This window comes from Uranotaenia lowii, chromosome 1 (genome assembly GCF_029784155.1).
Source record: "Uranotaenia lowii strain MFRU-FL chromosome 1, ASM2978415v1, whole genome shotgun sequence".
NCBI lineage: Eukaryota > Metazoa > Arthropoda > Insecta > Diptera > Culicidae > Uranotaenia > Uranotaenia lowii.
In genome coordinates, this window is record NC_073691.1 from 59,760,847 (window position 1) to 59,779,885 (window position 19,039).

General features: G+C 41.8%; 1 protein-coding gene across 3 annotated transcripts in view; it reads left to right on the top strand.

Moving 5' to 3' along the window:
- Nucleotides 1-19,039, top strand: part of LOC129737982 (uncharacterized) — a 368,340-nt gene that overhangs the window by 301,822 nt on the left and 47,479 nt on the right. For all 3 annotated transcript variants that reach the window (XM_055729166.1, XM_055729159.1, XM_055729171.1), the window contains one exon: nt 2,369-3,320. In XM_055729166.1, the coding sequence (XP_055585141.1) occupies nt 2,369-3,320 (952 nt within the window). The remainder of the gene's footprint in view (nt 1-2,368; nt 3,321-19,039) is intronic.

Sequence of the window (19,039 nt, forward strand, 5' to 3'; positions counted from 1 at the left end):
AAACCAATCGAAACCCACAGACAATAGACTACCGCAACCACCAGCAGAACTTAAACAGAAGGAAGACAAAAAACAGCAGCACCCAACACAACAGAAGCGTTCGAACCAACCACCCAAGTAACCAAAAGTCGCGTTTTTACATAATGATGGAACTCCGAAGTTCACATTTGGCTGAAAAAAATGTTTTACGGGAACTTCAGGTGACTCTTGTCGCGTAAAAGTTACTCAGGAACTTCCATCGCCCTTTGAAAGGTTAAACTATCGATAACGGAACTTCTAAGCACTTTTAATAGAACTTCTTTCAAGAAGGTCGATAACGTTCGCGTAACATTCTAAAGCGCACCATTAAGATACTTAAAAGTGTTTTAAAGAACCTATATGGGAATTCTAAGCGACATGTCAAAAATGTCTGTCAATTTCTTGTCATGGTATTTGTTTTGTTTATATATGTTCTGATATTTACAAATGGAATTCAAGATTTTTTTCGAATTTTTCTTAAAAATGTTAAGATATTGGAATAAATTTTTGATGATGCGAATTTTTGTTATGATTCATATTGTGTACTGAAAGTCCTTTGAACGCAATTAAGTACCTTCTATTGACCAACCCACTCAATCATCTCAAATAACATTAAGTTTAAATACTAATCATTACAGTGGCAATTAACTATTGCTATTGATTTGTCGAGAGGCTGGTGAGTTTCATTACAACCTAGAGAGCAGCGGTTCAATTCTCTAGGCGTGTAAGCAGATTTTGTAATCAAAACAATATAATTAAAATCAATGAGATAGACCATGATAGACCGGCAACCTAGAAATCTGACATCTGGTTGTCGGAGCAATCTGTCAATCGGATTTTTTTTCGGCGCGTAGAAGTTTCTTGACATTCTCTTAGAAGCTGAATAGCGTTCTCTACAGCCACCCAAACGAACTTGAAAGTAGCTTTAAGAACTTAAATTTTGGGCTGAGTAGCATTCTCTTCAGACACAAACGAGAGCTGATTAAGCTTCTATGGAATCTTTTTAAGGGAATTCTGGTTGCTTGGGCAATTATTTACTTCAAACCAGCCTCTCCACCTCGGAAACGGATAACCCCTTAACCCTCCCCAGCGCAATCGTCGGATGAGGCAGATGATCGCGGAAACGCAAATAGATCCCCCATTACCCGATCAAGGGAACAGTTAGTGTTAAAATCTCCTCCTCTCTCCCACCGATCTCTTCCCTCTCCTTACCCCTTCCAACCTCCCTCTAGTCTTAAGAAAACCCCTGACCCTCGGCCCACAAAAACTAATACCAAAAAGTAAATGGCTTAATAATTTTTTTCAAATAATAAAAAAAAAATCATGTATATTTATGTATCACATGTGTCAAATACTTAAGAAAATGTTTAATGTCATCAGATAAAAGAATCAAAAATAATCAAATCTTAAAATATAAAATTTTGAAGAAACAATGTCATTGGAGTTGAACGTTAGATATGTGTTAAGTTGGAGATATTCTTGCGCGCACCTCAACTTCTGTTAAATTATGCACGGTAATGTTAGTAAATTATTAGTAAAACCCCAACCACTCAGCAAAAAAAACCATCAATTCTTTGTTCATTTAAAACCATGCATGCATTATAGGCAATGCTGAATACATTCTACTAATTTATTAATATAAAAAGACTTTTTGCAGTTATCTCCCAGCGCATTAAGTTCCTAGCTTCAATGAGGTCAAAATAATCAAAATTACTTTAAAATCGATTATGTTCATTCTTTATGAGTCCAACTGTGGTCAGCAAAAAATAGCAAAAATGATCCGGTCTAATTCCAATTATTGCAAAACGGTTTCCCATTCTTGTCGCAAATTAACGACGAATTATGGGGGCAGAGCGATTTGATTTCAATCGAAAATTGACAAATTTATACAAAAAGATTAGTTTTAAATCAGTTTTCTAATTTTATTTCAACATTTTTCTGTTGGATTTTATTATTTTTATCGTTACATGCATTAACTGGAAGCGTTAAAGCAAAGAAACACGTTGGGGGGATCACTAAGTTCGTCTTTTAATATGGCGGAGTGCGCCAATAATTAATTTCACTTCGCGATTTCAAAATCAAATATCTCAAAAAATAGTTTGAAAAGTGACAAATTTGTGATAGACAATAAATTTACAGACGTAAGTTTATCATGTGAAGTTGCCAATTCAAGTGAAGGTTGGTACACCTACCCTACTGCATTTTAAATTATTGCATAGGTTATAATTTTAACTCAACTGTACTCAGCCAAATGACGGGAATTATATTGGAAATTTAATTCTCCAATTCATTTATGATTTAAATCTTCATTAAATTAAAACTCACCTGAAATATTTTCTTTTTTTTTCAGAAATAGCGCTCGATCTCTGTTCTTCAACCAGCAGGACCTTACCCCAGCCGATCAGGACAACGACGACCAATCCACGGAAACCGATCCCTTGCACCCAAAATCATCGTCCCAGTTCAATTCCTCGGAACCTCCATCGGTGCCCACATCTACCCCACCATCCTCGGGCCTCCTCACCGATCCGGGGCCCTCTAGGATGCTGAAACGTCCTCCCTTTGGTAACGGATCGACCGCAACTGCACCTTCGTCATCACTGGCCGCTGGACTAGGGAACAGCAAACCAATCTCGTCCCAAACGTTGGGCCACGACACCCCTAACGGCAGATTGTATCCGGCCCAACCGCCACGGATCATCGGAAGCAGTAGTGCCAACTTCGGGTCAGCCGGAAGGTACCCGTCAACGGATTTGGGAGGAGCAGTGGAACCGCCGCTGAGTAGTTTGAAGATAAGCTTCAAACCTTCGCCAACGAGTAGTTCGACGGCAACGACCACGCCCACCTCGACGGCACCCGGAAGTGTCACGCATCAACCCTCGGCGTCGTTGGTGGATGGCCAAATGTCCGCGCATCGGAACGGCGGAACCGGAGCTGGTGGAATCGGGGCGGGTAGTTATCAGGGTAATAGTAACGTGAAGAATCATCATGCCAATAGTACTAGTGCTAGCAATAGTGTGAATCGGGGTGGTGGAACGAATGCCTATAGTAATAATAGTAATAGTAGTGTAAACAATAACAATGCAAGAAGCCGAACGGTGGCAGGAGGAGGCGGCTTGGCGGGTAATCAGGTGCTTCCGCCGGGGGCAACAGTCGCCGGAAGTTCCGGGGCGGCCATGCAGCTGGCATTGTACGGGTGGCGGAAGAAATGTCTTTACTCGGTGATACTGGTGCTGATGATCATGATCATCATCAATCTGGCGCTAACGCTGTGGATACTGAAGGTGATGGAGTTTTCGTCGGTAAGTGTCGTTTGTTTTCTTTGATTTTTAGTAGGTTCTTGTCTATAGTTAAATAAATCTGTCAAGCTACCGTACCTCTCCAGTTTTTTCGCTTGTTTTTGGGTGTAGGGAGTAATGAAGCTGTGAAAAGAACTCATTTAGTATTTTTGCCCAATATTTGTTGTTATTAGTTCATCATCCAGATGGTAAATCCATGTTAACGATTGCATTACCCCTACGCTATCAAGTCCACCGGGGGCTCTGGCCATAATTCCCACCCGGGCCTACAACGAAGCCTGTACCCGTTATGGGAGAACAAGTACGCGCTTCTGCGATCATCGGCTTACTCGGTTTCATGCAAAACTCTTGCATATTTACCCTTCCTCTTGTTAAGATTCAAGATTCAGCCTCTGTTCGAGTCCATTGCTAGAGACCAGTTACCTCTCCTCTAACGACCTCAAGTCTTGGCTCCGCTTGAATTGGCTCAAAACCCTCTCCTCTTTGCACCGATCGAGAGCAGCTTATCCTGGACTCGCGCCTTTCACAGCACACGGCCGGGACTTTACAATACTACTCGTATGATTCTCGGCGAAGACGTCATCCTACACCCGCCAACGACGTGAAGTCACTCTATCCGAGAGTATTCCTCGGCGGAAATACTCTTCTCTTTACAAGTCTGACTACGAAGAAGATCAAATCTTATCCCCACAGCTTCCGTCGTAAATAGAGAGCGCATTATAATCGGATACTCCGCGGAGAGGGTGGTATCCTTCACAGCGTTCGCGACGTACCTAGCACTTCAGCAAACGCAGAAGTCTTATTTTTATATGCTTCACTGCTAAGGTCGGACGCACTCTACTCGAAGCCTCCCCTCCGAAAGGGCATTCTACTCCGACCTTGGTCCGGTCTTCATCCTTCCTTTGGCTGGACACTTTGTGGCTGGCAACCCCAGGCTTTTTGCCCACCGGGTGCCGTTCGAGAGCAGCTTGTCCTAGACTCGCACCTGTCACAGCACAGCTAGGTTCGGACGCACTCTACTCAGATGCTCCCTAACAAAGGAGTCACTCTACACCGGTTGCGGATTGGTGCTGGTTCCAACTCCTCTGCAGGGCAATCATGATCCGGGTGAACCCATCGGCCATCGCTGACCACGCGCCAAGTATTGGCATCCTGACCCATCCTCTAAACGATGTTTTCGGCTGTCGTGTCGAGTCCACAGACGGAAAGCATGTTAGTGCTTACCCCTTCGAATCTCGGACAGTTGAACACTACGTGCTCTGGAGTCTCAACTGTGTCGCCGAAGGTTGGACAGGATGGCGAGGCCACGTGTCCAAACCGATGGTGGTACTGCATGCGTCATGCAGAAATCCACCTCTCCATGTTTCCGATCCACCCAAAATTCGACATTAAGGATCAAGCGATGGGTCCATCGGCCACGTTCCGATCTGTCCCACTGGAGCTGCAAGTTGGACATCGATGCCTATCTGGCATGTTTCCACACATCGGGCATGTGCCTGTGCTTGAAACAGAACATAGCTTCCTGTATCAAGATCGAATCTTTTTTTAAAAAATGGGCATGACCCCCGCCAGCATCAGCAGCTACCCAAGACACTATTCGGTATGCACTGATAACCCAGGTTCATCAGCCGCTGCACACTGCAGAGCTTTTGCAGGTTAAGCTGCTTGTTCAAGACTGCCTTCCAGGCGGCCGCTCCGTACCGCAAAGTGGACGAGGTCACACTCGCCAGGACACTCCTTCTGCTGCAACGGATCGCCGAGTTGTTCGACATGGCCCGTGAGAGGGCTGCTGTCGCCATTGCCGCTCTTTTACAGGCGTAGTCGACGTGGGCCGTAAAGCTCAGCCGGTCGTCGATCATCACCCCCAGGTACATGAACGCACACTTGAATTCGATTGCGCACGGTCCAGCTGCAATCGTCCCTGATTGTGCTGAGTTCAGGTTTGTGATCAGCACCATCTCGGTCTTGTGGTAAGTCAGACTCAAGCTCTTGGAGCGCATCCAACTTTCCACCTTCTCGATAGCTACTGTAGCGAGTAGCTGGACCTCTTCGGTTGATGAGCCCGATGCCAGGAGAACCACGTCATCGGCGAATCCCACAAGTCTCATTCTCGTGGGGAGACGCAGTCTCAGCAGTTCGTCTTAGACACTGTTCCACAATACCGGGCCAAGAATCGAGCCTTAGTGAACCCCTGGCCGAGACTTTCACTGTTTCTAGTCTCTCGCTGGTCATATACTGTAGTTGGTGGTTACGGAAGTAACACTCCACCATCCTACAGATATATGCCGGAATCTTCATATTGATGAGCCACGACGCAATCGCTGCCCAACTGACGCTGTTGAAGGCGTTCTTCACGTCAAGGGTGACCACTGCGCAAAACCGGTCTCCTCTCCTCTTTTTCAGTCTGGCTTCATCTGCCCCTTCGATGACACGACGAATGGCATCCACCGTACTGCGACCTTTCCGAAAACCGAACTGTTTGTCGGATAGGCCGTTCACACTTTCGGTGTACAGCTGGATCCTGCTCTGTACCACCTTCTTTAACACCTTTCCAGCAGTATCCAGGAGACATATCGGGCGATACGCTGATGGGTCACCTGGTGGCTTGCCCGGTTTTGGCAGGAGCACCAATCGCTGCCGCATCCACACGTCTGGGAAGTTACCTGGGAAGTCTGGGAACCCTATCATCCACGTACTGTTGCAGTAATGACGGAAACATTTCGGGATGTTCCATGAGCGCGGCCTTCACTGCTACATTAGGGATGCCATCCGGACCCGGAGCTATGTTCAACTGAAGGGACTTAGCGATGTCGCGCAGTTCCTCCAGCGAAATCTGCTCCTCCTCACTCGTATCCCAGTCGTATGGGACCCTCGGCCATGTAACTTCCTCGTGCTGTGGGAACAGCTCGTTGACGATCTCACGCAGTTTTTTTCGGACACGATTCCTGTGGTGCACCTCCGCTCCACGTTTCACCATGACAATCCTGTAAAGGTCGCTCCAAAGGTTGTCTTTGGCGTCCTTGCAGAGTTGCCTGAATCGTGCCTTTTTGCTCGCCTTGATTGTCCAGCAGAGGGCAGACCTCGCAATTGCGTACGGCACTACAGACGAAGATCCCGTTGACCTTGGCTATCACGAAGCCTTCCTCTCCAGCAGACACCACCTCTTGTATGGGGTATCTTCCTGTAACCCATATCGCAGCCAGTTTGGCTTTATCGGTTACCCAATTACTGCCATCCGAGGTCCTGCAAAACGGATCTGCCACTAACGCCACATCCAGCTATTCCTCAAATGCCATCTGCCGCAACAGCTGGTGTGCAGCCGATGCCTTTTGAAGGTCGGGGCACCTAAGGTTGCCAGTCCTGTGTCTTCCACCGTAGTGGAGACACTTTGAGTCTTTGTTGCAACTAGCTGCTTGATGGCCGGCTTCACCACACCGCCAACACAAGCCACTCCTGTCAGTGCCTTTGCAGGCGAATGATTTGTGCCCATATTTCACGCACCGGAAGTACCTTTCCGGTTACTGGGGGATGGCTATCTGGCAGATAGACCAGCCTGTCGTGAACTGAGGGTTTGTCCTCGTCTTGTTACCGTTTTCTAGTGTGTGCTTTCGTTCCGTGCCTCCGTTATGTGACCTTCTCACTATAACATCAGAACTTAGAATGACCATTTTTCTGGGGTGCCATTCTTTTTATATGCAACTTGTCCACGCGTTCCGCCTTAAATCGAAGCAAGCCGTTTTTTAAAAATTCTCTTTTGCTTCTTTCGTCAGATGGTCAAGCATCATCAACTCTAGGCATTCCGTCTTTTCCTTCTCTCATGTGTTTATCCTACACAGCACACCTTTAGCCGCCCACACTTGAGAGCGGCGTTTGCTGCCACAACCGGAAGTTTCACAAAAGCCACCTGTGTCCCGGATTTGGGAGGACCTCCCCGCATCCTGACCGAAATCTGGTCCGTTCCGATCTGACACAGATCTTTCAGTGCTTCCTTAACCTCAGCATCCATGGAGATAGCCGAGATTTGTTTACCCTGACGGTAACCGTGATGCTGAGGGCATGGATTTCCGCGGCTTCACCTACTATCTCCTGCGTAAGTGCACTATATTCCGCGCTTTTTACTGTCGTGCTACGTCGGAGCTCGAGGATCATTTCGCCGGAACGTGTTCGGCGGCTTCTCTTGGCATCCCCTCATAGGCCCACCAGCCTATCACTTGTCCTCATCTGGCGGAGGACATCGGCGTAGGTTCTGTCTGGTGCCTTCACCACCAACGCCTTCCCCTTGTCCCTGACCCGGTTGGACTTTTGGCTTGGGCTTGAGTTTGGCTTTAGCCTTCGTGGCCTATTTTCTTTTTGCGTTCAAGCGCCTGCCATCCGGTTGGCGCTTCAGGAACTTGGCCTTTCCCTGCATCCTCATTCAAGGCCGGATCTTGTCGGACCGTAGGATCCCGGGCACGCTTTTTCAAGGCTCCTGGCCTCGTTTTTCCTGAAGACCCTCTTTTCCGCTTGCCGTTTCCGGCAAACTCCTCTTCGCCATCCGTCTGCACGCAGACGCTGACCTTCTTCGGTCGAGTTGTAACCACCCGAAGAGGGGTTGCAACATCCTCACGTTCCTCCTTCCGGCACTCCGGTGCAGTAAAGAATGGAAGGATGTTCGGCCGAAAAGGACAATTGGCCGAATGGGACATTTGGCCGAAGGTTATTTGGCAGAATATTATTTGGCAGTATGGTCATCCGGCCGAATGGTTATTAGGCCGCATGGTCATAAGACTGAATAGTCGTAAGGCCGAATGGTCGTAAGGCCGAATAGGCGTAAGGCCGAATGGTCGTAAAGCCGAATGGTCGTAAGGCCGAATGGTCGTAAGGCCGATTGGGCATTAGGCCGAATGATCATTAGATCGAATGGTCGCTGGGCCGATAAGACACACTAACACCTGATTGCATGTTGTGGCGAATGGTCGTTTGGCCAAATGGTCGTTAGGCCGAATGGTTATCAGTCCAAATGGATATGAGGCCGAATGGATATGAGGCCGAATGGTCGTTTTTGTATTGGATGCTAGACGGTCATTCGGCCAAGCATCCATTCGGCTTTACGTCCATTCGGCATAATGACCATTTGACCTTTCGTCCATTCGGCCAATCGTCAATCCGGCTTACCGTCTATTCGGCCTGATGACCATTTGGCCTAACATGCAGACAGTTGCAAAATATGTCTTATCGGCCTAGCAATCATTAATTTAGATCATTCGGCATTTTGACCATTCGGCCTAGCATCCTTGTGGCCTAACGACCATTCGGCCTAATAACTGTAGTGTCGACTAAATTCCCATTTTACATAATAAATTCTATGAACCTTGATTTTATCTAACACACCTTGTAAATGTACAACCTTGTCCCTATGGAGAAAACGACTGCAAGATACCTCTGAATACAAGTTAGTTTTTTTGAGTCTGTCGGTACTAAAAGACGCGTTTCTCTCACATCCGAAAACCCAACATCACATTTTGGCGACGAGGGTGAAATATTTTTTCGAAAATATACGGATTCGGTCAAGCGTAGCGCGTAAGTAGTGCACAAGTTTTGGAAATCGTTTCTTTCGGAAAGTTTTGTTTCTTTTCAAAATTGAAGAGGCTTGATTGGCACAAAAATGGCGGATCGGGAGAGGTGTTTCAAAAGCGAATTGCGTGTTAACAATTGCAGTGAAAGTAAATCATGCTGAGAATATGATTTGAAAAAAATTGAAACCGTTAAATAAATGCCGTGAAAAGAAAGAAAAGGCGTTTCTTGGAAAGTCCAGAAAAATTAAGAATTAAATAAGTGTCGAAAAGTTTGGGGGGAAAAGTTGGGAAAGAAAATTAAAATACCGGAAATAGTATGGTTTAGATAATGTGATAGTGTGAAAATGGGTAAATGGAAAAGGGAGCAAAAAAAAAAAAAAAAGTCGACAAAAAAAAAATCTGAAAAAGTTGAAATTGATTCCGTTAGTGATGGTGTGGGAAGGGAAATAAATGAAAAATCCTCAGAAATTGAAATGAGGTATGGTGAAAATGGCGAAAATTGTTCAAATTGATAGTATGAGAGCTTTCATATCTAACAAGCCTCGTGTGTTGTATGGAAGAACATTTTTAAAAGCGGAAATAGAATGATATGGTGGTAATAGTGTGAAGGTAACGGGTTATGAGAGCAAGCCTCTAGGAATGTAATTGTGGGGCGATAGAAAAATTAACGAGAGAGGAGCGGAGTATGATTTGGAACGCTGGTAGTGTGCAAATAACCATTCGTGAGAATATCTCTCAGAAATGTTTGGCTTATGGGGAAACTAGAAATGAGTGTTTTTTTTAATGTATGGGTTTAACTCTAAAACGAATATCTCTTTGAAAAGTGTTGGTTTAAATCGTCTGTGCCAAGGTAAAGTATGGAATAACAGAGAAGCACATGGTTCCAAATATTTCGACGTCTCCGTAAGTAGAAAATTTATATTTACTGTACAATGGGGGAAGATTTTTGGAATGCGAAAAGCAGACTAAATGTTACTGGAGAGAATGACCTGGTAATCGTAGGACAATATTTACGAATCATTTGATTTTTTTAATTAGAAATTTCTTTGAGAATATTTTTCAAAATAATCAGTAGTATTTAGAAGAAAACTGACGGTTTAGAAACTTGCGTTGCGTGATTGATCTGTAAAAAGCACACATTGAAAGAAATTAAATGTGAAATGGACCGAGTGTCGGATTCACCTTTATAGTTTGAATGTATATGGGAGAGAAAATCAGACGATTGAAATGGAACCACCAATACCAGAAGGCCAAATGAAAGGGACTGCAAGTCGGATTCATATTGGATTTCGTCAAATTGATTGCACTAGAAGTACCAATACAACAGAACATATGAAAGGGACTGAACGTCGGATTCATATAGGGAATTCACTGAGACATGTACGGGGCATTGAACGGTAAAGAATAAAACTTGGAAGAAGCATCACGAGATAATAATACCAAAATGACATTGAGTCGGATACATTGATGACAACGAGGATGTGTAAGTGGGAAAAAAGAACTGTTTCAATAACGCACGGTGGGTGTTAAAGCTTAGTTCTTTTAGAAATGGGACACTTTCATTTGCTAATAGCTCGTTAACTAGTTATTGGATATTGAAAATTTTGACAGCATTTTGTTGCCTGTAAAAAGTACTATTTGACCTATTTTTTTCAAAATTTAAAATTTACGCGTTTTTGAGATATGTACGATACAAGAGAAAAGGAAAAAAATCATTTTGCACAGTTTCCTTGAAAATACGTCATTATCAAATTGATAGCTGACAAAACCGTTGATTATTCAAAGAATTACTAAGTTTTTGTGGTGGATAAGTATGCAAACACTGTAAAAATGTCCACAAAGTTCAAATCAAGCATTGGAGTAAAGCACAGGATCGGCAACTACGTTTGAGGGTCATCAAGGAAGTCAAGTCTCATACCAGCATTTTTAATTTTCAATAAACGAAAAACTAAGGGTAGATCGCTGAAATGTCCAAAACAATTTTCTCCGATAAGCTGAAAGTGTTGCCTAGTAATGACTCATTGAAATCCAACCTCAAACAACCATTTTTTGATAGTTCCAAAGCTCTCAAGCTGTAAAACCGGTACCGAAAAAAAACGTTCAAAAATGTGGTCAAAAATAATCAAATTTGTTCATTTCGAAACAACTGTATCCACTAAAATGCTTCCAGTTTCTAGTTTTCAGAAAACTATTGGACCAAAAAGTATCAGAAATTGAAGAAGGAGGGTGAAGCCACCTAAAATATAGATTTTACGAAGTATAAGTTGGAGAAACTGATCAATTCCATGACTGAAAAAAGTGTGCGCCGGTCAATGGGAGATATTAATAATAAAGTAGAAATTTCTTTAACAAATAACGGTAAATATTTTTTTTCAAATTTTTTCATAAAAGATCATAACATTACCTTCTTTTTCTTCATAGAAAGTATTTCGTTCAAACGAATGGTTTTTTAGATACAGGCATTCGTAACTGTCCCATTTCTAAAAGAACTAAGCTTTATTCTGAGTGAAATGGACCGAGGGTTGGATTCGCTCAAGAGGGATTTTGAGTCAAAGGATGTTGTATGGAAGAACATTGTTTGGTGTTCACTGAGTTTTGGGAATGGATTGGTAAATTAGAAAAAAAAAAATACGAGCTGTTAAGAGAATCAGGTGCAATTAGAAGTTCAGATTTGGAAGTGAATTAAAAAAAAAAAAAAGATAATGTATCCAAATGATTCGGGAATTGGTTACAATTTGTAAATTTGGAACTCAAGACTCAAGAGAATATGAAGCAAAACTTTCTGTGGGAACACTTGCTTTCCATTTTGTTGTTACATGTTTGTTCTTTTTGTCTTCAATAGAATGGAAAACCTTCGCCCGATTAAGCAATTTGAAGCTAGTCGAGTGGATCAATCTCAATTAGCATCCGAATGGAGAAAGTGGAAACGGTCATTGGAATACTACTTTGAAGCTAACTCAATTATCGGACAACGAGAAAAACGAAACCAGTTATTATACCTTGGAGGGCCAGACTTGCAGGACATTTTTGAAAATCTTCCAGGAGTTCATGATGTTCGTTATGTAACTCCGGAACCCACTTTTTATGACGTGGCTATTGAAAAGTTGGATACTCATTTTGAACCTACCCGAAGACGGACATATGAACGGAACGTTTTCCGACGAATCTCACAAGAGCCTGGAGAAAGATTCAATGATTTTTTCATGCGCTTAAGAGTTCAAGCAAATCGCTGTGAATGGAATCCTGAAGCCATGGAGACAAACCTTATTGATCAAATAGCTGAAAAATGTTCCTCGGAAACGCTACGTAAGAAAACTCTTGAGCGAGATCGTACTTTGAGCGAAGTGGTGGCTATGGGTAGTACATTGGAGAACGTTGAGTTACAATGTAAACTACTAGCGCATCCAATGACAAATATGTCGAATCGATACAATGAACAAGTTAACCAAGTACATCGCTCAAGACCCCCTCTATTCCCACCAAGACATTCAAGCACCCGATATACAAGACCTCAACAACGTTCGATGAACTACAACTATGAGCAGCGTGAAACTTGGATGCCGTATCGAGATGCCAACCAGTATTCTATGAGAACAAATCATGGTTATGATCAGCAGAGAAATAGGCTGGTTCAGAACAGAGACGACTCTCGTTATTTCAGACGAGCTACGATCACTCAAGCTGTGGCCATGGAAAACAGAATTTGTTTCGGATGTGGACAAAGAGGTCATTTAAAAGATTCGGAACAATGTAAAGCCAAAAACGCCCAATGCCGAAAGTGTGACAGATTTGGACACTTTTTCAAATGGTGTACAAAGAGAAATGCATCAGAAACGGAACATCAGCCTCCTGCTAAGAGAGTGAAAGCGGTATATAGTGACAACACTCCACAAACTGAGATTTGTATGGAGAAAAACGACGAAATCTGTTACGTGATGGGTCAAAATGTCTTCCAATTCAAAGTGGGAGGAGTAGAAATTGCGATGGCTATCGACTCTGGAGCTGCTGCAAATCTGATAGACGAAAAAACGTGGGAGTTACTACAAAAATCGGATGCATGTCTTAAATTCCAGGAACACGTCGATAGAAAGTTCAAAGCTTATGGTTCAGAAAAACCTCTCAAGATGATTGGAATGTTCACTGCGGAAATTGCGATTGGTAATAATAAAACTTGGAGTACTTTTTATGTCGCTGCTAATGGGAAACAAAATCTCTTGGGTGACACAACGGCTAAAGAACTAAAGGTCCTGAAAATTGGCTATAACATCGATTCTGTCAAATGCATTCCGAACGAATTTCCAAAAATATGCGGTGTTATGGTAGAAATTCCAATAGACCCGAATGTTAAACCAATACAACAAGCTTACCGCAGAGCACCATTCGCTCTTGAAGAGAAGATTGCAAACAAGCTGGAATACCTACTTCAGCAAGGTATTATAGAGCAAGTACGTGAACCATCAGCATGGGTGTCGCCGGTAGTGCCGATAATTAAAGATTCTGGTGAAATTCGTCTATGTGTGGATATGCGAAAGGCAAATGAAGCGGTTCTCAGAGAAACTCATCCACTTCCTATCTTAGAAGAGCTTTTTGGTGGAATAAGCGGGGCCAAGAGATTCTCCAAAGTCGACATAAAGGAAGCGTACCATCAGGTTGAAATATCAGAACGCTCTCGAGAGATTACAACTTTCATAACCAAGCAGGGGTTATTCAGGTAAGGCTGTAGAATGGGAACTACATTTGACTGATGTTGGTTAATAAAAATAAAATTTAGAAAATAATAGAATTCAATTGTTTTATTCTTATATCTTAACAAATAACCGTAACCCAATTATTTTATTGCTATTAGATACAAACGTCTTATTGTTTGGCATATGTTGTGCCCCAGAGTTGTTCCAAAAAGTTATGGAGTCGATAGTAGCCGGATTGAAAGGCGTCACCGTTTATCTGGACGACGTGTTAGTAACAGGACGAAATGAAATGGAGCACGATGAACGACTTAAGCTACTTCTCAAGCGGTTTGAGGAGTATGGTATTCTGCTGAACAAAGAAAAATGCGTTTTTAATGTCCCACGTATAGAGTTTCTTGGTCATGAGTTATCCGAAAAAGGAATCAGACCAACAGAAAGCAAAGTAGATGCCATTCAGTCATTCCGTCGTCCGAATAACATCTCAGAACTCCGGAGTTTTCTGGGGTTAATAACGTACGTTGGAAGATTTATCCCAAATCTAGCCGATAAAACGAGCGAATTACGCAAATTGTTGAAGACAGGAGAAAAATTCCAATGGACAGACGTACATGACCTATCTTTTGAGGAAATAAAGAACGTTGTATGTAATTCCACATTTCTAGGGTACTTCGACCCTCAAGATCCAATTTTCGTGATTACAGATGCCAGTCCAGTAGACTTAGGGGCTATTCTTTTGCAAAAGAATAAGAATAATGACAGTAGAATCATTACCTTTGCGAGCAAAGCTCTTACCGAAATCGAGAAACGATACTTTCAAACTGAAAGAGAGGCGCTCGGACTGGTATGGGCCGTGGACAGATTCCAATTGTATCTTTTGGGTAACCGATTCAAAATCATTACCGATTGTAAACCTTTACAGTATTTATTTAAAACTCGAGCAAAACCATGTGCCAGAATCGAGAGATGGGTTATGCGCCTGCAGGCTTATGACTTTGAAGTGATTTATAAACCGGGAGAAAACAATCTTGCTGATGCTATCTCACGACTTTCAGTAGGATTACCTATTGATTTTGATGTAGCGGGGGAAGCATGCATTTATCAACTTGCAACAATTGATGTGCCGGATGCAATTCCAATAGAAGAAGTAGAAACCGAAACCCTGAACGACCAAGAGATTCAGGAAACTATTAAAAGTCTACGTGACGGGATATGGACTGACAATTCACGAGAATTCAAACCGTTCAGTCAAGAGCTATGTGAGACTAAAAATTTTCTAATGAGAGGAGACAGGCTTGTAATCCCAAGAGCACTTCGTTACAAAATGTTAGAAATAGCACATGAAACACATCCAGGCATGGTTGTGATGAAAAGAAAGCTTCGTCAAAAAGTGTGGTGGCCTCAATTGGATAGAAATGTGGAAGATTTCGTTAAGAAATGCAAATTATGTACGTTAGTTTCCAGTCTGGAACCACCAGAGCCTATGCATTCTACGAAAATGCCAGATAAACCATGGATGTATATTGCTGCAGATTTTTTGGGACCATTGCCTTCGGGGCACAACTTGCTGGTCCTTGTAGATTATTATAGTAGGTTCACCGAAGTTATTGTCATGAAGCAAATTACCGCTGCCCTGACCGTTAAAGTTCTTCATGAAACATTCTGTAGATTTGGAATGCCTGAATGTATTAAAACGGATAATGGACCGTAATTCATAAGTTCAGAAATGAGAGATTTATTCAAACAATTTAACATCAAACACGTAAAGACAACTCCGTACTGGCCGCAAGCTAATGGCGAAGTAGAGCGGATGAATCGAACAATTGGTAAACGCCTAAAAATTAGCCAAGAGAATGGAAGTCGGGATTTGGAAATGGGATCTTCGAATGTTTATATTAATGCAAAACTCGACACCACATTCAACTACCGGGGTCGCCCCATCCACACTAATGTTCGGAAGAGTAATTAAAGACAAACTTCCAGGATTAATAACAAAGTTTTAGAGGAAGTTGTCGATCGTGATATTTGTAGAAAGTTCAAAAATTCGGAGTACGCTAATGAAAGACGGAACGCCAGAGAAAGTCATTTGATGGAAGGAGACATAGTTGTTGCAAAGCGTATCCAGAAAGATAATAAGCTATCTACAACGTTTGATCCAGAGGAGTTTGTAGTTAAAGGGAGGAATGGAAGCGACGTTACTATAGAATCAAAACAATCCGGAAAAATAACACATCGAAATTCAACTCATCTTAAGAAGCTCATTCCAGGGTCATCAGCCAGATTGAACGATATGGTACACTCTTCACCTAACAACTCACAACCAGGAGTCTCAAACCCTACTTCAAGCACTCAAACCAATGGAGTTCTCATCAAGGGTGGATCCGACCAAAATGCACCGGACAATGGAGTAGTAAGACCCAGACTACAACGGGAATCTAAGCAACCGGCCTATCTTCAAGATTACGTCATCAAAACCGTTTTATAGTTTAAAGAAAGGGAGGAGTGTAGTGTCGACTAAATTCCCATTTTACATAATAAATTCTATGGACCTTGATTTTATCTAACACACCTTGTAAATGTACAACCTTGTCCCTATGGAGAAAACGACTGCAAGATACCTCTGAATACAAGTTAGTTTTTTTGAGTCTGTCGGTACTAAAAGACGCGTTTCTCTCACATCCGAAAACCCAACATCACAATAACCACTTGGCCTAACGACCATTCGGACAGATGATCATTCTGCCTAATGCCCATTCGACCTAGTGACCATTCGGCCTAACAAACTTTTGAGTTTACGTCCTTTCGGCCTAATAGCCTTCAGCTGGATAAGCGCCGGCTTTCGGCCTCATAGTTTTTGACCGAATGACCCCGCCTCTGATAAAAAATACTTACAGGTGTATAAAATAGCAAATAAAATATATGTACATGTACTTTAACTCAAGTTTCATTTTTATCCCCGAAACTTTTATTTTCGACTCATTTGGGGTAATTTATCCCGATTCCCCGACCGCTGCCTCAAGATGATTACACTTTATACCTGTAGTCTTCAAAAAAAAAAAATGTGTAGAACATTCTAATGTGTAAATAATCGGTCATAAAAATGTTAAAATAAGAGCCGAAACAGTCCCAAAAGAAATTTCCGTAAGAACTTGCTCATTGTTTAGCGAGTCCTTAGTCCTCATAAGCCTAATGAAGTATATCTATGGAATGTGTATGTGGATCTTTATCCAAATTACTGGTCTGTAGTGAAGAACAAATTCCACCGCTTAGTGTGTAATACTGGTTCATTGAATTTTCTAACACACAATTGGTGTACTTTTTGCCAAAAGATGGTGAACATCGAACCAAGCTTAAAAAAAAGTGCAACCAGGTGAAAATTCCTTAAACCCACAAGCTGTTACCATTTATTTTTCTCCCTGCCACCAAGTCAAGAAGTGGTACTTGAAGTGGTGTTAGAAATTTCGAAACCAATAGAACGGACACCTTCGAAGCGTTTTCCTAAATGTTTAGCTCTTATTAGGTTCCTCCTTCCTACTCGTTGCAGCTACTAGCCAAACGAAGGAAATGAGACTGTGAAAGTGAAAGAAATAGTTTCCGGCGGAATTGCATTTTTGAACAGCACACCGCCGTTTCGTTAGTTCGTTCAGTCTGTTTGGTGTATCTCTAGGGGAGAGGCGGGCTATATGCGCATATTAAGGAAAGCACTCATTTTCTCCCATATTCGAATAGATAGGAGTCTGAAAACTACATACACATGAGCGGACATCTGTTTTATATACGTTAGAGTAATTTTTCTGTTAAAATCGCTTACCATTTTTGTGAAAATAATTTTATAATAAAAAAAGTCAAAATAGCCGATTTTCGAAACTGGCGGGCTAAATGCGCATATTCATGTCTTAAGCTATATTTCATTAACACTTGAAATATTTTAAAAATGGTAGAAACGGATGTTAAGCATACGTCAAGGCTGAAATTTTGGTGAAAATTTTTACACCACTAGTTCTTTTGTATGAAACATAGTCAGGTATGCCATATGGCCATATTTCATGGTAATATTTTGTTCATATCGTATTTTTATCGGATCTGTATGAAGATCTTTTTTTTTTGCTGTAAGATCCTGATTTGAGCGTAGATTTAATGTTTAAATGATAAAAAGTAAAAAAATTATAAGACTAATCTATTTTTCTTGATATAGGCATTTAACCTGCCTTGATATGGGCATTCAGAACCTGTCTCTTATTCCAATATCTTATCATTTACAACTTTGCCAAAAGCTTCAATTTGTTGAATTTCCGGTTTCCACATGAATTAGAAAGAAAAACCACTAAAATTTTTGTTCACAGAATCTGTACGCACGATAATTAAAGTTCAATATATTACATCAAAACTGACAAAAATCTTGTTGGAATTTTTAAATTTTTTTTGGCTTTATATAACCATCAAATTTCTTCATGCCATGTTTCAATGGCGTATTACCCTCAAACAGCACTGATTAGATACGTTGAATCTCCTGCCATATAGTCAATCGGCTATATGCGCATATTACCCAACATGCGCATTTAGGAACACTTCCCCCTATATGTATATGGGGGTTTGAAGGAGAAAAACCATATAGTACTTAGGGTTGAATGGTCTGCATGCTTGCGTCTGCCTGGTGTGCCGGGAAATATGTGCTCCGTAATTGGATTTCAAGGATTATTAGCTGCTTTATTTCCGGCCGCAGGAAATGATAGAACGGGTTAGCCAGTCGGTTGCCTTCTTTTCGATTTCTTTTTCCATCGGTAAGCGGAAAAAGTTGGGAAACATGAGTTCTAGAAAGAATAAACCGTGTCATGCTAATGCGGCTCGACCTGAGTTTAGAATTTTAAAGCGTATGAAAAAAAATACTCGTTCTAGGCTATCGATGAAAACTCTGAAGTTTTTTCAAGGTGCAGTATTTTTAATATGGTATTTACGAGAGATTTTTTATATTTTTTGAACATATTTCGTTTAAAAAAATACCATGTGCCTGATCAATTTCCAAGTCATTAAAACTTAAATTATGAGAGTTTCCCTGTTTAATAATCATAAAAACATTTCTCGTAGCCCAATCCCTTCCATGTAAAATTTATTCGATCGTTTCTCGAATTATTAAAAAAATTGTATGGGTACACCCCTTCTTTCTTCTCTTAAAAGTTCCCCATTGAAAAGAAAGGAGGAGTCTTAAATTTTTATTCCCTTATACTTTCCTATGATTAATATTACCTACCTCATTTGCTTTAAATGTTATCGAGTTATGCAAAAAAGATGTATAAGAGCCCCCTTCTTCCTGGAGAGTTCTCATATAAGCATAGAAACATTTCTTCATCCCAAAATTTCTCCCTACTAAAGTTGGTTTTTTTCGTATGACTAATTCTATGGACATGAAACAAAAATGTGTAAGGCTCTAGTCTCCTCCTCCAATCTAATTTACTCAAGAAATCATAAAAAAAACCGTGGTGAG